General features: G+C 43.6%; 1 protein-coding gene across 7 annotated transcripts in view; it reads left to right on the top strand.

Annotated features, from left to right (window-relative positions):
* The window catches only part of LPP (LIM domain containing preferred translocation partner in lipoma), a 454652-nt gene that overhangs the window by 333138 nt on the left and 103900 nt on the right, over nucleotides 1-17614 (top strand). For all 7 annotated transcript variants that reach the window (XM_032777311.2, XM_032777310.2, XM_032777322.2 and 4 more), the window contains one exon: nucleotides 14388-14511. In XM_032777311.2, the coding sequence (XP_032633202.1) occupies nucleotides 14388-14511 (124 nt within the window). The remainder of the gene's footprint in view (nucleotides 1-14387; nucleotides 14512-17614) is intronic.

Below are 17614 nucleotides of genomic sequence, written 5' to 3'. Positions count from 1 at the left end.
GGTGACCCCTTTCACACAGCAAACCTCTCAATGCGACCACCCTTAAATTAAAAACACTTTTTTATATATTTAACACCATTCTAAATGCTGGATGCAAAGCAGGGTTTGGGTTCAAGGCTGACAGCTCGCGACTCCCCATATAATAACCTCACAACCTCCCGATGGTCCCAACCCCCAGTTTGAGAACCTCTGTTCTAGAGGCTGATGATGAACAGTCCCTGGAAGGAAAAATGGTATGGTCCAGTGGATAAGTCAGCAGATTGTGACTTAGGAGACCTGGATTTTGGTCCCCTGGCTCTGCCACTGAGCCACCCTCTCTGTGCCTCCATTTTCCTGTCCCACCCTGTGTCTCCAACACAATGGGGTCTTGATCTCGCTTGAGGTTTGCCTCTGCTCCTCCACTTTGGCTCCAGCACCTTAGAGTGTGCTGGCTATCCGTGCTGGAAACGGACTGTACATCCTCTGGTCCAGCTTTTTACAGGGCTGCTCCACTCTTGTTGCACAACCCCCTGTGCTCCATCCCAATCAAGATAAATATGGCAACTTTCAATAGCACTGCAACCTTTAGTCACCTCTCGTGCATGCAGGTCGAGTAAGGTAGGTCGCCACCTACTGAATCCTCGGCAGACTTCATGCGACGCTTTTCCCTTGGATATCCCCTATCCAAGAGCTCACCACGTAGACCCTGAGGTTTTAGAGCAGTGGTTCTCAAAGTCGATCCACTGCTTGTTCAGGGAAAGCCCCTGGCGGACCGGGCCAGTTTGTTTACCAGCCGCATCTGCAGGTTCGGCTAATCACAGCTCCCACTGGCTGGCCAATGGGAGCTGCAGGAAGGGCTGCTAGCACATCCCTTGGTCAGCGCCACTTCTTGCAGCCCCCATTGTCCTGGAGCAGCAAACCTTGGCCAGTGGACCCGCAATCGGCCGAACCTGTGGACACAGCAGGTAAACAAACAGGCCTGGCCCGCCAGGGGCTTTCCCTGAACAAGCAGCGGACTGACTTTGAGAACCACTGCTCTAGAGGGCAGCCTCCAATCTTTTCACCGCTCCTGCACTTTTCTCAGATCTCACCTCTTGCTGATTGTGGGATGTTCATTGCACAGGGACAACATTTCAAGGAACACTTGAAGTTTTTACCTGGACTGTGTAACCAGAGAATTGTGACTTTGTGGAGAGCTTTCTACTGCTGCAAACCAAATCAGAGATCATTTTCATAAGTACATTGGACGAGATAAATGATAATCTGCATGACAGGCATTAGGCATAGATTCTTTCCCCAAGTGTACCTCAGAACTTGGCATTGCTGCGTTCTGAAAATATTATTTCTAGTTATCCTTTTGCTGCAGTTAATGCTGTAGCTGCATTCATCTTAGTACTTTTACTGTGCCTTTTCCAGGCTTGAAGTGCAACATCCAACCTCCTTCTAACTCATTGATTCTCCAACTCTTTTCAAATCTTATATTAAATGTTTGCCCCCCACCCTCTGCCCCACCTCCTTACCTCTATCTCTGAATTATTTTATCCCTCTGCAATTGTTTGGAATGTTGTTTAGTCCCCTTGTAATGCCAATGTGACATGTACCAACAACCCCAAAGCAAAGCAGTCAGCATGGCCAACTGGCTTTGAGAGGACACCAGTGGGCTCGCCTGCCTGGCCTGTTAGGCAAACCCCCATCCATGGCATCTGTTCACTTTGGTGAGAACTGAGCACCCTTTGCACTTTTCATTGAGACTAGAATTGAACCGAACTCTGATCGTGAATGCATCTGTTCCACAGGAGGGGATACTGGTTCCACCATTGTCTTAAAAGATTTTATCCACCAGTTGTTGGGGTCAGCCCCAACCTGCTATTTTATTAAGACCCTGTTCTCCCAGTTGCTGCAGGGAAAGCAGTGGCTGAGTCAGTGGAGGCAGTACTTGTAAATTACCCTAAGCCATCAAAACAGTGGCTCCCTCTGAATGAGAACGTACATCCTTGCCAGAAGCATGTGACGTGATGTTAGATGGCTGAGCCAGGACTTGGACAGCCTAGAGAGACCTGCAAAGTGTAGGGATCTCACCTTAATGTTTCACTGAACCTGCCTATGGGGAAACCTCCCTGCGTTAAACTCAGTGAGGCTGGACTCTCATAAGGCATCAGGAAGTTCATCAGCAGAACTATAAGGGTAAGACGCATAAAGTGGAAGGAGACTCGGAGAGCATAGCAGAAACTAAAGAATAAACTCTTACCTGTCCTGCTTTACTTACAGACTTCACCATGGTGCTTTACCTTCTGGGGCTTATTCCCTACAGCATCATGCAAGATTCCCCTTCTTGTTTTGTATCTCCTCGAGATATCAGTAGCCTTTTTGCAGCATTCTCCTCTCCTATAACATCTTTCACCAAAGGATCTCTAAGCACAAATACAGGTGAATTCAACCTCACAACACCCCTGTCAGTCAGGTATTATTATTAGAACTGGTTGAAAATGGGAATTTTTATCATCAAAACTTTTCTAATTTATGGAGTTTTTTGACCAGCTCTACTTAATATATCAAATAGGTAACCCAAGCCATGGGGAAGCTAAGGAACATGCATACTGGAAAATCAGGGTGTCCAGGGCTCCTGTATTCCAAGTCCTCTTTCTAACCATTAAATTACTACCTCCTTTTCCTTCACTTATTCTCCTGTGAGCTTTGAAAGCCAAAGGGTAAAGCACACTACTCATTCAGAGCTCCCAAACTGCTTTGCAAAGACACTGTTCCAAACATTTTGTTAAAGCAGGGGTGGGGAGTGGGGGATGGAAAGGAGGAAGAGGAAAAGAGCGCACAATCTCATTCAGAAAATGCAAGATTGTGCAAATCTAAATGGAAACAAATCTCTCTCAGGAAGATTTAGGGGATTCTGATTAAGAAAAAAATGCAATAAAGTTTAGATTGACTTGTGATTAAAATGGGAAAACCTCCTGTCCCAAGGAAGGGAGTGATTAGATGATCCCAGCAGGAATGTGATTTCCTTTTACCACCCCTGTTTTTCTAGTCAGTGTGGTTGCTATTTATCATTATTATTTATATAGCACAAGATGTGCTAGGCATTCTCAGGGCACGTAGGGAGACAGGTCCCTGCCCTGAGATCATCTGATATAAATAGACATTACATAGATATAGGAAAGGGGGGAGAGATACCATAGAATACAATAAGGATAATTAATCGTAATGCTTTGCAGTTGTAATACCACTTTTCATGGAGGATCTCAGATCACATTGCAAACACTAGCATGTTAAGATTTGCATCCCCTTCCCCTTGGAAGCAGCTAAATATTACCATCCTCCAGTTTCACAGCAGGAGCGGAGGGTTGGTTAAGTAACATGCTGGGGCTAGAACCAGGAATCCTGGGCGCCTAGTCTGCCCCCTATGAGCATTAGCCCATGCACGTGCTTCAACATGAACAACACTTTTACTGTAATGATTTTTTAGTCAATGCTAAGCAAAGCATGTAATCTTCATTTAAGTCATTCGTATCTTGGGAGAGGTAGTGGCCCGTGACTCTGCTGACTAAAACCGAGACTACATCTAGTGAGTTAAAGACATTTGGTTAACCATTTGTTTGCTGTTATAGTTTTCACATGAGGAGAAAGAGACTGAAACACCTCGTGTTGATGGAAAGTGATGTGATTTGAAGTTTCTTTGTGTATTAAAACAGAAACCTGATTTGCATCTGTTAAGTCTCTTTTCTAACCTATTCAGGCATCTGGCAGGCAGGATATATATATAAATTGCTAATACACTATGAATGCAGGTTTCACATGCAAAATTAGGTGCTTTCATTGACACTAAAATGATGAAATTTATTTTTCTTTTGAAATATAAACTATGCACCCTTACTTCTGTTTTCGTTACCTGCTAAGGCATTGCAGCTGGAAGAGGCTGTTTTTGAAACAAGCGATGAACCTGAACCACGGCACAGATGGCATTTGTCTTCCACACCCACCCCCTCAGTACTATGGTGGGACTCATGGTGAGACACCCACTCACTGCAGTGCAGTGGACAGGGCACTGAACTGCAATTCAAAGAGACCCACCCTGGTTCTATTCCTTGTCATACCACTACCCCTACTGTGTGATATTGGACATGTCATTTTGTCTCTCTGGGCGTCGCTTTCACTGCCTGTCCGAGGTGTTGAATAGTACCTTTCAAACATGCTGAGAGATTTGTTTGGATGAAAAGTGCTATACAAGAGCTAAGTTTTATTCTCTCATTATGTTTTAAGGCTGCTTCTGGAAGTGTAACTTTTGCGCCATTAGAGCTTCCTGCAGTGAGCGCAAAGCAGCTGGCCATTATGCCTTTGGGGTTCCATTCACTCACTGCTAGCTTTCTACAGCAGCCCTGTTGGCTTCCCTGGAATTGCGCTAGACTTACATCAGTGTCACTGAGCTTACAGTCTGGCCTATCTTCTCTCCAGGCAAAGGATCCACAACTTCACCAGGGCCCAAAAACGTCTAGTCCAGATGACAGCAGTGGAATTAGAAGCATCAGTAGCACCTCTTGTACATCAAACAGCCCTGTGGCCAAGCCAGAGAGACCATGGGGATCGAAGGATGGCTATAGTGCCCTCTTTAAAATACAGACTTTGATCTATGAGCCACCGGGGCAGTAAAACAGAACTAATTAATGTTTTCGTGCCAGTCACTGGACGTGTAGGTTGTTAGGGAAGGAGGGCAGTTGGAGTTTCACAAACCATCGTCATTTAGCCTGGAGAATCTTTATTACTGGGGATGCTGAGAGAAGAAAAGAACCCAGCTTGACTCTCAGATCCCAGAGAAGTTTGCAGGGGAGGCAGTTAGAGCAGAATAAAATTCACCTCAGTCAGGAAACCAATGAGACAATGAAAATGGAACCTCCATTTTACAGAGTAGAACTAGCACTTCAAACACATAACAGAAGGCGTCAGTGGTATATCAGTATTATGAGTTTATTTGTATGATGGTAGTGCCTAGAAGCTCCAGCCAAGAACAGGGCCCCATTGTGCTACCTACTGTACATACATGGAGTAAGAAAAGTAAGTCAGAAGCCAAGTGCAGCATTTATATTGAGCCTTATAGGAGTGCAGCTTAAACTGGCATTAATTCCCAAGAGAACAAAGCCACATTACTATTGCAAACAGCTTTTGGTTCTTGATATTTGGTCTTATTAGGAACAACCAACATTGGTCCTAAAAAGCATAGTCAATATCCTCTTATCCTTGAATGTCATAAAATGGACCTAAAGGAGAGCTCTGTGTAAGCTCGTAAGCTTGTCTCTCTCACCAGGAGAATTTGGGCCCATAAATATATTACCTCCCTCACCGTGTCTGTGGACGCCATCATGTAGCACAGTCACATCCGTTGCGCAGAGCAGATGATAAGTATAAATATTATCCAGCCTTTATATCATTCAGCAGAAACAATCCGACTCTTCTTGATGCAAAACATCAGCACAAACATGAGGACTAGTGATAACTTATTTAGTCTGTTTGAATGTTATGGAACACACGGAATTCAAGGACCAAATAGTCATGCTCATTTATTAGCATTTTTGAAGATTACTAGAACGCTTAGCCCTAGGATCTCAATAGTGCTTTACAGGGATTGATTCATTAACACCCCTGTATCCGTGCAATGTTACTGAAGCCATTTTGGAGGGAAGTTAAAGTACCAATTACTGATCCCATTGAATGCAATAGCAAAACTTCCATTGACCCCTAAACATGGGGGTCAAGTTTTTGTTTTGGGGCGGGGGGTTTCTTCAAAACTATGAGCCTATCTAAGACTCTGAAGTCCTTATTTAGACACCTAAGTTAGTGACCTAATTTTCAAAAGCTTTGAATTCCCAACAGCTCATTACTGATCTGAGATCACTTAATTTAGGAGCATAACTTTAAGGCTCCGATTTTTGAAAATCTTGGCCAGAATGCCCTCCCTGCGGAGCCATGCCCCTAGATCATACCACACAAATAAGCGCACATCTTATAAAATTGAAAGGTGGCACATTTAAAAGTGATCAAAGGAAATGTGTATTTCATACAGTGTTCAGTTAGCATCATGATAGAACTCATAGACTTTAAGGTCAGAAGGGACCATTATGATCATCTAGTCTGACCTCCTGCACAGCGCAGGCCACAGAATCTCACCCACCCACTCCTGTAACAAACCCCTGACCTATGTCTGAGTTACTGAAGTCCTCAAATCGTGGTTTAAAGACCTCAAGGTGCAGAGGATCCTCCAGCAAGTGACCCATGCCCCATGCTGCAGAGGAAGGCAAAAAACCTCCAGGGCCTCTGCCAATCTGCCCTGGAGGAAGATTCCTTCCTGACCCCAAATATGGCAATCAGTTAAACCCCGAGCATTTGGGCAAGACTCACCAGCCAGCACCCAGGAAAGAATTCTCCATAGTAACTCAGATCCCACCCCATCTAACATCCCATCACAGGCCAGTGGGCATATTTACCTACTAATAATCAAAGATCAATTAATTGCCAAAATTAGGCTATCCCATCATACCATGCCCTCCATAAACTTATCAAGCTTAGTCTTAAAGCCAGAATGTCTTTTGCCCCCACTACTCCCCTTGGAAGGATATTCCAGAACTTCGCTCCTCTAATGGTTAGAAACCTTCATCTAATTTCAAGTCAAAACTTCCTAGTGTCCAGTTTATATCCGTTTGTTCTTGTGTCTGCATTGGTACTAAGCTTAAATAATTCCTCTTCCTCCCTGATATTTATCCCTCTGATATATTTATAAATAGCAATCATATTTCCCCTCAGCCTTCTTTTGGTTAGGCTGTGGAACTACTTCCACAAGAGATCATTGAGGCCAAGAGCTTATCAGGATTGGGAAAAGGACTGGAAATGTGTATGGATATCAAGAACATCCAGAATTATAATACTAAGGATTAAAACAAAAAAACATAAGTTTTGTCATGGAGATAACTCTCACACTTCATGAGCCAACATCTAACAATTGTAGGTCAGGAGGAAATTTTTCCTGTGGGTAAATTATTCCATTATTGCTGGAGAGAAGCTAGTAGATTAGACAAACAGCTGGCTGCATCTGATGTGGCTCTTCCTATGTTTCTACCCATTCTTCATCCAGATAGTTTCTAAAGACTGCCCACTTGAATTACTTGTGTGTCAAGAATAAACCCAGGTGTTCTTACATCCTAGTGACTTGTCACAGCCTCGAGACAAGTCCACCTGGAAGAATCTGCCTGTGCTTGTGCAATTGTAACATTTCAACAGATGATAAACCAGGAACTAGAACATTTTTTTTTCCAATTAGTCTTGTCTGAAGGAAGGGTCAGTTGGTTTCCATTTCGTATCTCTTTTTCTTGAGGAACTCTCCTCTTGAGGGATGTGTCATCTCACTGTATCATCTTGCTTGAAAGTCTGAAGCTGGTTTCGATGACCAGTACTCTCAGTCATAATGGATTGGCTTTGGCATACTGTGACAGGGTGTACCTGGCCTTTTCTGCTTCAGGAGGCCCCACAGTCCTCCTAGGAAAGGAGCAGAGAAAGTGGATCCTCCAAGCTTGCGTAGCAGGGCTTCACAGAAGCAGCTAATCAGAGTCCAGTATGCTCAGATAAATGGACCTGCAGGGCCTTAGCAGGTCTTTTCCTGGCTGGGACCAGAGGGGCAGAGAAGGGTGCCTTGCTCTGGTCACAGAAGCTTGAGGGATTAACCAGAGTTTGTTTCTGACTGCATTTACTTGAGCTGTGTTTGACTGAAGAGAGAGGCCCTAAGAACTTTGACCCTGAGATAAGGGTGAAGCTAAAAGTGATCAGATGGGAAGAGGCCCAGGAAAGAAGCAGCAACTAACTGAAATAGAGTAGTGAGTAGCTGCTGTTTATAGGGACCTGGGTTGAGTAGTGGGGTCTGTTTATAGGGTCCCTGAAGTAGTGGGAGCACCTGGGTTCCACTACCAGCCACAGTTGCATAACCCCTAAGAAGGAGACAGTGCTTATTTGAGAGCCTGCACAAAGGACTGAATTTAAAGGGCCCAGAGCCAGGGCTGAAGACCCTAGTAATTGCCATGGGACTGTTGGTTTACTGGTCTCTTTACTACCTCGGAAGGGTTTCAGTTGGACTTTGTGATTTAACTGGAAGGCCAAGCCATGGAAGACCACCAGTGTCGGCTGACAGCCTACAGAGGGCTCTGGGGTGAGAAAAGGACTGCAATACCACACTCAACTACTAGGAGGTGCTCAGGAGGAGTGTTCCTGTTACACATACCACTATATAAAAAGGCCTTGTTAGTGTAGTCAGCTGTTGATCTAACTGGTGATGATTTATGTGGTCCGAAAGTGCTGTGTGTGTGTGTCTGTGGAGTAGAAGGAGCTGAAAACTTTATGCAGCTGAACAAGAAGGAAAAAATGAAAGGGAAAGTAAATATCAGTGAGAAATGATTCTAGCAGCCTTTCAGTTCCAAATTGGGCTAATTCTACCTTTTGAAAAGAAGATAATTTCCATGTTTCTTTAGTTGAGAACACGTAATTGAAGTTATTTTCTCTCTGAGAGAAGGAACCTCTTATACATCATTTGCAAAGGAACAAGAAAAATGAACATGTACACTGTACCCTGAATGATGGAGTATTCATTAGCACATAATTTTTGGATGTCTGCTGATTTTGCATGGTATTTTTTTACCCATTCGGGTGGAACTTTGAGTAGGAGGATGGAGGGTGTTGGATAATGAACTTGACTAAATCCAAAGTACCCTGCACTGTGTAGCTGGTATATCCAAGACAGATGCTTCTTGTTGAGGTCTTGAGTGCCAAAGAAAAGCTGAAGCTAACTATTGAAATGAAATCTTGACTTACGGTACCAAATAATTGCAGAGTGATTCCACACTAATTGCTCCTCTTGACCTGGCTTTTTAGGAACTGAACTTTAGTGAGGAAGATAAGCCAGATTTTGTTGCAGCACATTGAGGGTGGCACAGATGTTAATCACTTCCTTTTGTTTATAGCATAAAGATATTTTCTACTCCAGAGTGAGAGACCAGTTAAAACTTAACCCTTGGAATGCTGGCATTTTCCACTGTGTCGAGTTAACCGAGTGCTTCGGAGAATGTATATACTTGTGTGTATGTGAATGCTTAGCAGTGTAGGACCATTACAACAGTTCTCACTGTGCTACTCACCAACACCACTTAGTACTTTCCAGGAGCAGCAAGGACAGAAATCAGATCCTCCTGCTGTTGAAGCATAGTCCTCTACCATTTGAGCTAAAGTGGCAGTATTGAGGTCTATAAGGGTGCTTAGCCTTCTCCAGGGGAAGGCTCTTTTCCATTTTCATTGGTCAGTTTTCTAATCTTTGTTGTGATTGGGGTTGATGAAACAAGTGAAGCCATGGGGACCAGGATTCCTACACTGCAATTCTGCAGTAACTACAGACCTCTCTCTCTCTCTCTCTCTCTCTCTCTATACATATACTTTTTTACCTCTGACCCATCAAGGCAGGAGGAAGGAGATAGTTCTGCTGAAACAGACCCTTCAGATCAGACTGTGGATGCATCATGTATTTCTTTTCCCCTTTCTCACCAAATAGACCGGCCTTGACTATAGGCATGAAACATGCTTTCCTGGATATTCATGCACTGAGCATTGCAATGTGGGGAAAGGTTCTGCTTAGCTCTTGTTAAACATTGGGTATTCATATGTAGTGTCTGTAGGAAAAATAAATGAATAACGCCACCGAGCATGATCATCAGCATTGGTTGTTGATTATTTCACTGGACGGCGTCTGAGGACTGTGGCTGGCTGATGCAGAAATGTATTGTTTGGGCAGAGTATTGCAGATAAAAGGCAGCGTGGTGAGTGTCTGCCTCCGAAGTCTGACAAACGTGGACAAGCTTGAACCTGTGGCAGTTCAGTGTGTTCCTCTTGGGGCAAACCCTGTCCCTGTTTCTTAGGTGTGAAAGGCCCTGCTCTCAGAGGAGTTGATCAGGAGGTGTGGAGATCAGAGAAGCCAATGCTGGGGGGGGCGGGGGAGGTCATAGATTCTAAGGCCAGAAGGGACATCTAGTCTAACCTCCTGCATAGCAGAGGCCACGAACTTCCGCACCCTGGCCACTGAGTCCTTCAGGGCCAGCTCCCAACGGCTTCCTGCAACTGACATGCAGCAGGGACTTGGAGGCACCACGTGCACCTGATGGCCATTTTGTGCACTGTGCGGCACAAGAAAGAGAATCTCCTTCAGCCTCTGGAGATACTTAGCAGCCGGGCTGCGAGGCGATGTGAAGTGACTTGTTAGTGTTCTGCCACAGAAAGAGAAAAAGGAGGAAAGAAGAGGAAAGACAGGTTTGAGGGGAGGCTCTAGGCTTGTCTACACCACGCCCCAGTGTGGACTATGAGGGTCTGAATTGCGTTAGTGTAGTCCTCTTTCAAGCAGGACTATGTTAATGCAAACGAGGTTCCTTTTAGTTCGCACCAGCAGTGTCCACACCAGGCCGTTAGATTGCAACTCTTCAGTGTGTCCTGTGATTCACACACTCACTGGCGCAGTGTAGACCTAGTCTGCAACTCCCAAGGGCTGGGTTCAATTCCCACCTCTGCCATAGACTCCCTGGTTGTGTCATTGAGTCTTTTTGCCTTAATTCCCTATGCGTAAAACAAGGGCAATTATCGATGCTTTCTCCATCTTGTCTATTTACAACTGTAAGGCCTTCAGCGGGGCAGCTGTCTCTAATCTGTGTATACACAGTGCCTGGTGGAGTGGGGCCCTCATTGTGAGTGGGGCTTGTAGGCATCTTGAAGAAGCAGTGTATTAAAAAGGAAGCCATCAGCCTCTCAGAAACTGCACCGTCTTGTCTACACAAAAAGCCCCGAGGAGCTAAATAAAAACTAACTAACTATTGTGTGGTCATTCTTCTTTTCAGCACGGAAACAAGAACACCCACAATTGATGGAATAACGTGTTAAGAGGTTTGGTTGCCTGATTGATTTCCAGAGCTAATAAATCCTCGGCTATGCTCACTATATTCAAATATGTGCTCAAGCGAGATGCATGATCTGCTCTTAGGAAAGAGAGAGAATGCTGGAGGGGGGAGGGGGAGTTCTACCCAAATTAAATGCTTTAAATTTGGCAGCTCTAATTGTTTTATTAATAAGCCTTTTACAGGGGTATGTTGTTTATTATTTCTCATTACCAGACTTCAAAACAAATGTCATTAAAATATTGGCCATTGGCTTCTGGGTCAAGTGCCGGTTCTAAAACTCTTGCTCATGTGAGTATCTTTACTCCATTGACAGTCCCACTGAGGGGTGTCTCACTTAGGGACAATGTTCTCCCTTGGACAGAGAACCGGTGAAATAGTCCCTCATAAGCCCTTAGGTAGAACTTATACTCGCCCTTTGCCAGGAGTGAGTGTTATTCTAGGGTCAATGGTTCACACTTCAGGGGCCAAGAACTCCTGCCCTAAGTGCAACCGGGTTGGGATCTCAGAAGGTTTTTGTTGTTGGAAGTGGATGGCAGCGGAGACCTCACTTTCAGTTCTACCAGTAGCCTCAGAGCCTTATCAGGTGAAAGTCTCAGCAGGAATCCTACATCATTTGAATTAAAGGTGACCTGCAAAGGAGAATATAATGTAGCTGCTTGGGCCAGTGCCCCTCTTGACCTCTTCAGGTTGCTTATGTTGGTTGGTTTGCTCCTCCCCATCCCCGTGCTTGTTTTTATATTAGGAATTCAGGACTTGTCTACCCTGAAATGCCTTTACATGCCTGAAATGATGATATCACAGGGGAAGGAAACATGAGCGTTTGAGAATGAAAGGGATGTTTAGCCAAACTGTTTAAAACTCTTGGGTTTTGACTGTTTGTTAAGACATCTTTACCTTCAATGACTAACTAACATTCTGGATAAAGTACACAACTGTTAAAGAGTCACTGACATCCTTTCAACTAAGCATTGAGAGTTCATAATCATCAGTTATCATAAAGAAAAGGCCCAGTTTTTAAATAATACATCCTTAAAAGGCATCACCGTCAGGCAGAGGGAGCTGAGAAGCTATTTCAAACGTACACAGAAAGGCATTAATTTTCAGCAGCACTGAAGGATCAAAACCAGACTTTTCAAGAAAAATGGGATCGTGATATTGAAGGGAGCAATAACAGAGGAAATAGCTCCTGATTAGAACTGGTCAAATTTGTGTTTTATTCTCTCCAAAATAATTAACTTTTTTTCCCCCAGATTGACAGTTTTCCCTGGAGTTGGGGAAATTTGGTCAACACACCCAGAACCAATTTTGGTTGTTGAAAACTAAAAAAATCAGTTTCCAGGGTTTGTGGGAGTTTTTAAATAAAAACCAAAACACATTGACAGACACAAATTATCTCATAAAAATGAATATGTAGTGAAAAATTTGATTTTTTTGCTGGGGAGGGGGAAGGAAATGGGACTGATGAAAAGTCTTCCAGCATCTGTAGTCCTGATATAGAACAGGAAGGTCAAACTGCATCATGCATTAGTAATGTCTGAAAAGATTGTTTCAAACATTCATTCCAATGGTATCTCACTTGCTTACAGAAGAAAATATCCAATTTAGGCAGTGACATTTACTGAGGAGACTGTAGGGAGCAGGTAAAGTCCTGGAGGATCTCCCCACATTTTCAGAACATAGGAGCAGGTGAAGCTGATGACAGAATGTACCCTACCTAGTGACTCCATGTCTGTTTGTGAGACTGCCAATAGGAATTGATTTATTCATGTTACATAACTGAATTTCTCAACTCCTGGATGCAGCTAGAGGCCAATAAGTTACTTTTTGGAAACAGACTTTCAGTCCGCTGTAGTGGCATGGTGTACTAAAGCACAGGACATATTTCTAATGGAAAAATTGATACACTTGATTTGAACGTAGAGAGATCAAACTTGTAAATTTGGCTTCCTTTTTTTTAAGAATGAAAACAGTCATCAGTGGTAAAATCAAAAGATCAGTGACTTTTTTCTGAGGTTTATCTCTCTCAGATTTGGAGTATAGCATCTCAGTAGAATGAGGCTAACGGAGATATTATCCAGAATACAATTCCAAGAACTCCTCCACCTGACTGACGTCAAATTCAGAATTTCCCACATGCCTGTAAAGCAAGAGTTTGTGTGTTTAGACAGGCCATTGGGGGTGCGTTGTACTTGGTTGACAACAAGTGGTTCGAAAGAGTCATCGTGTCAGTTGTATGGTTTTTTTCCAGTCTCTGTAAGTTAAATGTTTATCACCAGGGTGACCAATATGATGTTCTCCAGCAACATAACCATTTGATCCACATTTAAATGGGTATAAGATATAGGAAAAGGCATGTGTGCCTCTAGCGTAATGATCCTAAGGTAGGGATCTGAAATGAAATCCTAGATGAAAGCAGCAATTAACCAAATAAGTCACCCTGACTTTAGCTACCATACTTTATTCCATAAACAAGTTTATTCTCTTGCATACAGGTTATTCAAGAAAATAGTAGGTGCCTGGAAATCTTATCTCAGCATCTTTTAATTTTGTAATGACTCTTGTACTGAATGACACACACCATACTTAACTGCTTTTAATATCCTCCAAGGGTACATTGATGCACTAGAGTACTTCTCTGTTTCTCAAGATGTCTCCATATTTCTGCTGTTTTCTGAAGACAACTCACTGGAAAACATTGCAGTACTGCACACCAGCTCTTAACACATGAAGGCCAAGAGGTCTCATTTCTAAAGCACATGTTAAAATGTTTGCATCTCTAGTACTAAAATCCGTGAGTCAAATGCTGGTGCCCTTCTTATGAATAGCAAAACTTCCTTTGGTCAGGACTTGGCTCTGTGAAAGCCATACTAAAGAGAAAATATATCTAGCCCTTGGAGACTAGATCTCCTAGTCTGTCCCTTCAACCATGCAAGACTGTTCCCTCTGGCATTGTCTCTGGTACTGTGTCCAGTCTAGTTTTAAGTGGTTCAAGCCAACAGGCCTTCCACCACGTCCCTAGGAAAACAATTCTAAAACCTCTGACTCCTCTCTTATTAGGAAGTGTTTATATTTGATTATCTTTAGCATAATTCCCCCTTTCTTTCTTACTTGAAGTCTTTCCAAAGGTCTGCTAGGCTATCTAACTAATGGGTACATCCATCCCTTCTAGTTATACCTACTCATCTCATTCTGATGGAAATTGTTCAGAGTTTTGGGGCATCTATTTTCATTTCATTAAATGGAATGTTTATTTGTCCAAACCCACTGGGTCCCAGGAGAAGAAAAATAAGACCCACGAGTGAGCTTGAAAGCCAAACAGCCAATAGGGTGAATTTTCTTTACCTTTCTGTCTTACATCAGGCATGTGCAGCATTGGGTGGACATTTTAATGCTGATTTGAAACTTCACACGCAGTATGTGTCTTCTCTTCTGCAGAGTGGGTACCCTGCCTCTGGCTCAGGATCAAACGCTCCTTTGTTCAGACCCGAAGATGAGCTGGAACATCTGACCAAGAAGATGCTGTACGACATGGAGAATCCACCCTCTGATGACTACTTCGGTAAGTGCCGCGTCACGTTGAATAAATCTACTTGGGGCCTTTTGATCTATTTACCATGCTCCGTAATAGGGAGACTTGACAGCCGCACTGCTAAATGCGATGGCATTAGTAATGATGGATTGGTTTGGTATGCTTGGGCATGGAGTGTAATTGTTCATAGGGATCCCTCTGTAATTTCAACAGAAATCTGATGCTCGCTAACTGTATTTTTAAAGTCTCACCAATGATTAAGTTCAATGTTTCAGTGCCTGGTTCTTTTTGACACCATCAATCTGCAACCTGTCTAGCTATTGGGTCAAATTCAGCCTTAGTGTAAGTTGGTACAACATCATAGGGCCTGATTCTGATTTCACTTACGTTGGTGTAACCAAGAGCGATTCCACTTGGCCCAATGGACTTCAGTGGAAATATACTAGGGTTGATTATAGCTTCTTATAACCATGTTGTCTTGTTTGTCTGACAGAGACGAGCCACGGATTCCCTTTTTAAAGGTATTAAATTGTGGTATCTCATGCCTCTGTATAAAACACAAGTTAGTGTGAGCTTTGGATTATGTGGTGAAGTCAAGCAACTCAGTCATACTTGCGATTTCCCACTATCTGCACTTCAATTTCTCATAAGCTTGGCTGATAGATCTGTCACGGAAACACAGTGGTATGAAATGGAGCTTGAGTTTTGCTCAGCACTTATAGTTGTGAAGCTGAAATATTTATGTCTTGCAAGCTAATGCTGCATCACTAGATGACTTGACTCCTTTCAGAGTATGATTTTTGACAGAGAGGGCTGTGTAGCTCAGGGGAATGGGATATAAAGCCCTTCAACTTTAGCTCATTGGTAAGACCATCGATTGGAAGCAGCTGCTGTTTGCCACTCAGTGGCTGTTTAGTTTACATGAAATGAAATGAGTGAACAAGCTCCAGCAGCCAGTAGAGGTGCCCAAATCACCAAACCAGTCAAAAATTGCCAGCCATGTTATCCTCTGCAATAAAGTCAAAGACTGAATGGCCGTGGAGCAAGGTAGGAGACCAGCAACCTGCAAAAATCCAAGTCTTAGCTCAGGCAGATGACATGTAATTACATGCTGAGCATGGAACAATCTAGGAGCACACTTAATTCTCAGGTCACCGGGATTGACTGGAGCATCCAGCCTGATGCCTCCAGTCTGTTTTCTTTTAAACATCATTTACCAGCAGGAGAGAGATGATTAGCACGTGTCCTGTTGTTTTGTAGAATTCCTCCTCAGTTCTGCTCAGCCTCTTGTGCTCCATACAGCACTTTGGGGAAACTCTCCATGGCTAATTGTGCATCTATCAAAAAAAGAGTGGGACTGGGGGGGGACCCCAGGCTGGAACACAACCATATGGGATGATAAAACTAGATCCCCAGACAGTGCTTGAACAAGTCACTTCAAAAAGAAAAGTCTAAACTTGCATCCAGGTTGAGCTGCGCTTTCATGTACAAAAGCAGCATTTTGACATGGCAGTGCAGGGAGGCAGCTTGCATTACTGCTGCTTGTGCTGTATCCATTCTGTGGATAAATACAGAAAGCCACCCTCCAGGGCTATAAATCCAGCACCTTTCACCAGCATTAAACCTATTTGGAAAAAAATTAAGGATGGAAAGGGAGGGGAATGCCTTTGGACTTTGCCTGGTTAACCGTCTGAACCAATCTCTCTGCGTTTGTAGTCAGACTGCATTTATTTACTATAGGACCATGGACCGTACAAGCTAAAGATTCATATGGCACATTGATCAAATAATCAGAAAAAAAGGACAAATGGGCAGAGACATTGACTCTGATTTGCATTAAAAGTCTTCTGCCTGAGGTCTAAATGCCATGATAATTGTAGCATACCAGATAGGTGTCAGCTAATCACTTTATTAGTTTGAATTTACAAAACTGGATCTCAGCATATTAAAAGTTGGTTAAGAGCAGATAGATTTTGAACTGAGGAATCCAATTAACCTTGCTGGAAAGCTTCAAGGCATTATATTAAGTCATGAAAATGATTTGTCCAAATAATTACATTCGAACTGTCATGCTGGAGAAAGGTCATCTTACTTGGTCCTTCAGTGCTCAGGGTCTTTTCTTTAACAGCTCTGCTCCTGCTAGTCAATTTCGCTTTTCAAGTCTCTGTTTTCAATCAGGTTGAATGCAGGTTCAAGTCTCTGGTTTTCCGAATGCTGTGTTGGCACATCTGATGTTCCTAGAAAAGGAAAGGGAGTGGGGATCAGTAACGTTCTGTCTGCTCTTAGCTCTGGAAGTATCGGCTAAACCCCCTACAAGGCTAGAGGATGAGTTCAGAGGCAGGGCAGCCTGCCGTTCCATCAGCTGTTTTCACCAGTACACGTTGTCGTAGCTTTGCTTGATTGAAATTACTGTAGACGATTTCACACACAGGGGAATAGCTTTAGCCAATAAACATGTTAAAATAAATCACACAAGCACATACAATTGAAGGCAAAGAATAGTTCACCTGGATTCCTTGAGAGGCAAGGATGAGGAACAGCAACCGTTAGACAGGAGAAGCAAGATAACAAGTTGTCATCTATCGTATATCTCGGGGTCCTATCACCTTGTGATATAATCATGGAGATACCCTGCATAGTTCTAGCTGGCTATAGATATATCATCATCCTGAGCATTTCTGGCCAAAAGTCTCATGGGGCCTTTAATGGCCATAAGTGATACGGACCTCGGCTTTGTCTCACCTAATGAAGGCACTTCCAGAAGCACAACGGCCTGTGTCACCACGCGGGCTGTGATGATTAAGATGGAAAAAGTGCCATCAGGACCCTGTCCATTGACTCACTGTTGGTCCCTCAACTCCTGTTAAGGGGACCAACTAGCTCCAACTCTTGTGAGCAACAGAGGACTCACAGGTCATGCACAGGTGGCTTGCAACAAAATCTCCTAACTGCCCGGAGGAACCAAGAGAACCAGCACTTGAGTCCCCCGGTTGCTCAGCATTTACACCTGCAAGTGGGATCACTCCTGTTCCCAGCCTCACTCCAGTCCTGCTCTGGCTCTGGCTCAGTTCCTGATTCCAGTTTCCAACCCTTGGCTCCGACTTCTGGTTCCTGACCTGGCTCTAACCACTAG

The sequence above is a fragment of the Chelonoidis abingdonii genome, chromosome 8, assembly GCF_003597395.2.
Source record: "Chelonoidis abingdonii isolate Lonesome George chromosome 8, CheloAbing_2.0, whole genome shotgun sequence".
Classification (NCBI taxonomy): Eukaryota; Metazoa; Chordata; order Testudines; family Testudinidae; genus Chelonoidis; species Chelonoidis abingdonii.
Note: the sequence above shows the minus strand (reverse complement) of the source record. Positions and strands in the feature narration are given on the sequence as shown.